Source organism: Myotis brandtii, unplaced genomic scaffold, assembly GCF_000412655.1.
Source record: "Myotis brandtii unplaced genomic scaffold, ASM41265v1 scaffold260, whole genome shotgun sequence".
NCBI classification, from domain to species: Eukaryota; Metazoa; Chordata; class Mammalia; order Chiroptera; family Vespertilionidae; genus Myotis; species Myotis brandtii.
Window position 1 is genome coordinate 1,611,113 of NW_005359881.1, and position 6,083 is coordinate 1,617,195.

At 47.0% G+C, this 6,083-nt stretch overlaps 1 protein-coding gene across 1 annotated transcript in view; it reads right to left on the bottom strand.

Moving 5' to 3' along the window:
- The window catches only part of NPSR1 (neuropeptide S receptor 1), a 65,805-nt gene that overhangs the window by 27,065 nt on the left and 32,657 nt on the right, over positions 1-6,083 (bottom strand). The window contains exon 3 of the mRNA XM_005868075.2: positions 1,091-1,194. Coding sequence (XP_005868137.1) covers positions 1,091-1,194 — 104 coding nt within the window. The remainder of the gene's footprint in view (positions 1-1,090; positions 1,195-6,083) is intronic.

Below are 6,083 nucleotides of genomic sequence, written 5' to 3' on the forward strand. Positions count from 1 at the left end.
GGTGTTGGGAAAATTGGACAGATACATGCAAAAAAATGAAACTAGACCACCAACTTACACCATCCACAAAAATAATCTCAAAGTGGATAAAGGACTTAAACATAAGCCGGGAAATCATAAAAATCTTAGAAGAATCTATAGGCAGAAAAATATCAGATATATGTCATAGCAATACCGATAGAGCTCCTAGGACAGGGGTGGGAAACCCCTGCATGCGTGCCAAACATGGCACACCAGTAACTTTTGCTGGCACGCGAAACCCTCTCTTATAATCGTCCATTTACAATTGTGAATCTTTGTTCTCAGTGATGAATTTTGTTAAGTCTCATAATAGGAGTAGCCTGACGGATGAAAGTAGTAGTTCGTGCATATCTCTGAAGGTCACGAAATATAAACCTGATGTAAAATCTCTGTCATCAGTGATGCAGCAGCAAAAGTCCCACTGATAATATCAAACGGAGTCATAAAGTTTTCTGTCAGACTATCAGTGTACATGTATACATTAAAAAATAAATGTATTTTTCATCATCATATACTGTGTTTTTGTCGCTCAAATGAATTTTATTATTTCTTCAAGGTTCTTCACATACGTACACCTTAGGAGATATCAAGTAGGCGTAACATGTTCTCAAAAAATTAGGGTTGGCATGCAGAAGAATTTTGAGTCAGAGATTTTGCTGGTTTTGGCACGCACTCACAAAAAGGTTGCCCACCCCTGTCCTAGGACCATGGAAAGAAACTAAGGAGAAAATAAACAAATGGACCTACATCAAAATAAAAAGCTTCTGCACAGCAAAAGAAACCATCAACAAAACAACAAGAAAGCCCACTGCCTGGGAGAACATATTTGCTAATGTTATCACCGATAAGGATTTAATCTCCAACATTTATTGGGTTTTCTTTCTATAGGTCTTATTTTTAGCAAAAGAAATACGTTTTAAACATCTCACCAATGTTGCCTGTCCTGGCAACTAGCAGGAGGGGCGCAGTGTGCTGTGTGGGAGCGTGAGTTTGCGTGATTTCCCAGGAAGAACCCCAGAGCTGATTTTGGTGTCAGTTTGACTCATCCGGTTGGGAAGGTGCTACATACCTGCAGGTAGCGGACCACACGGCACACCAGATCCGGCGCCATGAAGTCCCCAGTGAAGCGCCAGATAATGTCTGTCAAGATGTTCACCAGTCCTGTGAAAGAGTCTAACAAAAACACGGTGATTAATTTCCGTGTCTGTCAAATTTGCAGCCAGGTGCCGCCGCAGACATGAATTCCTGGGAGGTTTGTTATTTTCCTGATTCATCAGGAGGCTATTGAGGAAAAAGGGAGGCGACACAGGAGTCCCTGGACTCTTGTTACTGGAGCTTGTTGCCACTTGGATGTAGCCACCTCGGGAGGACTAGGTAATGACTGAAGAGGAATCGTGCTAATCATACAGTTGACCTTTTAAAGAGACAGAAGAGAAGTTTTAAGGGAGTTTAGACCTGCGCTAAAACAAGGACTGCATGAAGATTAATCAAAGGCAAAATTGAGAACAGGAAGAGATTTGTCTTTGAGAAGCCCCTCAATATTCTCTCTTCTGCACCCACTATTTTACAGCTTGGGCCTGGTGACCTCCTGTGAGTGATGTAATCAATATCCAAATGGCCCTTGGCAGAAAAAAGGTTCCCCACCCCTGCCCTAGAGTAAAGTGCAGGCATAAGTCTTCCTCCCACCCCTTATGCCTCCCTGGCTGCCCGGATTTCTCTTTTGGTCTATTGATAGGGCTACTCTACCCACAAAAGTTGCTGTTATTCCTTTAGAGAACTAGAGAGGTAAGTCTTCCCTTCTCAATCTTCACTGTGAACAGGATAAAGTCCGAGCCTCTCCCCACCCAGGTTAGTATAAATGCCTTCTCTACCATAGGACCTTCCCAAATCTCCACCTGGCATTTTCAGATGGGACACCATGTTGATCACAGATTTGTGTATTCAGATACCCATCCCCTCTGCTTGGAATGGGCTCCCTCCATGGAGCAGTTGATGGGATTCTCATTTACCTGTCAATATCTACTGTCACGTCCCCTCTCCAGAGCGTCCCTTGACCATTCACATAGCATGGTCTCCCCACAAGGGCACGTGGGCCTCCCAGTCTTATGCCTGCGTGTCTCTTCCTCTTTGTTTCTCTGTGGTGCCCATGGAGACTACAGAAAAGTGTCAACGTTTGGTGAAGAAACCCAGGGCAGCTCTGGGGAGTCAGAGTTCTCCAGAGAAGCTCAGACCTGCGCAGGGTCTGAGAGTTCTGGGTTGTGACCCGATCGTGTGGGAACTTCATGAAGCTTTTCCTGCAGGACTGGACTGGGGGAATGAGTAGAATGGACACTGGAATGACGTGGATATTCTCTCTGGGTTTACTTTGTACTTAATGTAAAATAATGGGGGGGGGGCGGTGTGTGCTAAACTCAGGTTTCTCTGGCTACATGAACAATTGTCATGCGCTCCAGTAACATTTCTTTTTCTCCCTGGAGCTCAACCAGAAATAAACCCACACCTGGGAGGAGACTCGAAGTAGAAATAAGCATTTTGTTATTTGCTTTTAAGCAAATGCTGCTCTACCTGATCAATGGAAGCTGTTTAGTTACCTAGGTAATTAAGCATGTTGCAAATAACCCTTTCCTAAAAGGTAATTAACGGGATCTGGGAACAAAGGGTACACTCTAAAGGCTTAACCACTTCTGCTTTTGAGAATGTATTCAGTGGAAGATCCTAGGAAGCTGTAAGAGTCAGAGAAGCCCAAACAGGCTGGCAGCAGGCTTCATTGTTCCTTTGATGCAATTTCTGGGAAGCTTGCATGTGGGTGCCCAGGTGAGCAGGAATACGGGTGGGGTGGGGGAAGTGAAGAGAGAAGTGGCTCCCCAGGGGAACCCTAAAGGGTCAGTAAGGCCAGGTCAGGGGAACGGGAGCGAAGGACATTGATTCTATGCACAGGCGACCGCATGAGCAAAGCTCTGTGGGTGAGAAAAGGTGAGACGAGAACCTCGTGGACATGAAGCAACCTCAGGGTGTTGCTGCTGAAGCCTCACATAGGAGCGTGGAGCGGTGAGAAATGGGGCTGGAGAGACGAGGACCCCGGCCTTTTAGGGTCTCCTGTGCCAATGAAAGGCGCCTGCATTTTCCCTGTGCGCTGTGGGGGCTGTGGAATGTCTGTGTGTTCAAACACGTGCTTTGAAGGGATTCATTTAGTTATGGGCTGTGTGTGTCCGTTTGGTAGGTCCAATAATGACATTGCCATTGGGCTAGTTAGGAAAACTACAGACATTCCAGAACGAGAGAATTCCTACCGAGTGAATCAAACAGGATAGAGAGATAGAGAGAAGGGTGCAGCTTTGAGATATACGTTATAAAGTAAAAGGAGGAGGATTTGATGCCTGAGGTGTTTAATTTCCCCAAATTTTGCATGGCTAGGTCTGCTTCAGCTTCTGTGTCCCCAAAAGCCCACCACACCATTGGAGGTAAGGCGGAAAGGGACACAGATCCGTCACTGTCTGAGGATGGGCTGAAGGCTGCCTCTGCCTAATCGAAGATCTTAGCAAAAATCCCATTTGCTCAAAAATAAAGGCACGGTGAACGCTACCAGGATGTGGAAGCTACTGCGGATAAAGGCTTCTAGGCTCAGAGCCCATCCGTCACGCAGCCAACCTGCCTGTACTTGGGCACCATCAGATTGGCTCCTAGTGTAGGTCTGTGAGAATCTCTGACTCACTCACTGTAGGGATGGGGATATCAAAGGCCTATATAGAGAGCTCCACAGAACCGATGCTCTTGATCAGGAAACCTCTTGCTGGGCATCTTCCTCCAGGCCAGAATGAATCGTATCTGGTGAGTTTTGCCCTTAGTTTCGGCCAGTGGGAAGCACAGAATGAAACGTACTCAGCTGCGTTCACTTGGTAGCGCCTCAGAGCCTCACTGTGGGTCTCTGCAGTTAGAGTTGAATATTTTCTATGGCCCTCTTACCTTGTGTTTTTCATTTTGCTGGGTGTGATCTCCCACGTCCAAACAGCGAGGGCAGCATGCATCTTGGGGCCCGACTACAGGGTGCTGGTTCTGCCACAGAATCACTGTGCAATCCTGGGCATGTTACTAACCACGTGGAGTCAGGCTCTTTGTAAAAATGCGGTGGTAAGAGTACCTGCTCTGTAGGGCCATTGCGAAGGTTAAATGAGATAGCGCATGTGAAGTTCTTAGTGAAACGCTTGGCACATAAGCCCTTGGTACATCTTGGTGCTGATGTCAGGAATAGAGCTGAACGAACAGAGAGCCACAGGGACTGGGATGAGAGGGTGAGTCTCACCCTGAGTCCTGAGCTCTTAGCCAATGTGCTGGAAGATAGTTTTCTGAACAAAAAATTATAAATGAAAAGTTGAGGCTTTGTTTAAATCAGATCGGCAGTAAAGACGGGTTATTTTATCTGCTATAATGCATGCTAGTTAACTTAACAGGTTTGACATCGACTAAGAAGACGGTGGTGGTTACATGAACTGATTGGCTGTCAGGGTGAAGAGAACCCAGCCAGAACTGGGGTGAACAGAACACAAGGAAGACTGACTGTGCTGAATGGTCCAGGGATTGGACCACTGTTTGCTGGCAGGGATGCTGCTTGTGGGGCGATTCTTAGGCGAGACTGCCCTGTGTGTCGCGGGAAAGTCAGCGTCCTTGGGCTGTGGGATAACTCCAAAGGCCCCAGGACTGAGTCCACGAGAATCACCAAAGTATGGAAGGACATTTGGGGTTAGATCAGCCATGGGCAAACTACGGCCCGCAGGCTGGATCCGGGAGTCCATGAGACTCACCAAAGTATGGAAGGACATTTGGGGTTAGATTGAGAATATAGCCTGGCACCCCCAGAACAGTCCTACCTTACACCTTGTCATGATTATGCCTATGGTCCTTTCACGCAAATGTGTCCTGGGACACTCCACAAAATACCTAGCCTGTACTGTTTCTATAATGTTGTAAAACACAGAGAAAGACTGAGAAACTATTCCAGATAAGACTGAAGATACATGAGGACAGAGCACAATACATGACCCAGGGTTTCTTTTGCTCTGAAAGATGTTCTCAGGGCGACTGGTGAAAAAGCTGAAGGGGTTAAGAAAACAATACGCATAGACACAGACATCAGTGTGGTGATTGCCAGAGGGAAAGGGGGTGGGGAAGATAGAAGAGGGTGCAGGGGGAATGCATGGGGATGGAAGGAGACTTGACCTGTAGATGTAGATATAATTTCTACATCTTGGGGGTGACGATGAGGACTAAATTAAGCGAAGCATATAAGCCAGAAGCAGGCCCCGGTGCACGGCCCCTGCTCTGCTCGCTTCCCCAGGAGAGAAACGGAGCTGGAAAAATATGAGTAATGTGCCAAAAGCCACAGACGCGGTAGTAGAGCCCAGATTCAAACCCTGGTCTCCAGACTCCACCACTTGTTTTTGTGCAGTTTTAAAATGAAGAATGGTTTTTATAATGTTGTAATGATTGAAAGAAATCAAAAGGAGAAAAACACTTTGTGGCACACGGAAAGTTTATGAAATTCAAATTTCAGGATCGACAAATGAAGTGTTGCTGGGACACAGCCATGCCACTTGCTCACGTTTTGTCCATGCTGCCTTCATGCTCCAGTGGCAGAGCTGGCGACCAGATGTCCCTCAAAGCCTGAAATGTTTAATATCTGGCCCTTTGCAGAAAAGCTGGCTGCCCCCTGCTCGGGACTCAGACCCTGACCTTTCCATTATGCCCACGTGCTGGTGGGTCCAAACTCCTGGTGACCTTGCCAAAGCCTCTTGCGCTCCTAAGAAATCATTAAATCCCACACAGGTTGCGCCGATGTCCTCCCTGCTGGCTCGCACAGGAGAGCTTTGAAGGGACCAGATGGGAACAGATTCCCCCTCACATCTTAACAAAAATGCAATCTCTCTCTCCTTCATGTTCAGGATTTGATTAATTAGGACATGAAGGGAGGAAAGAACAATCCAGGCTGCTGGGCTGGGCTGAGCTGGCAGTCTGAGCTGCTGTGGGTCCAGCTCCTCCTCCCATTTGGACAAGCTCCCCTATGCCAC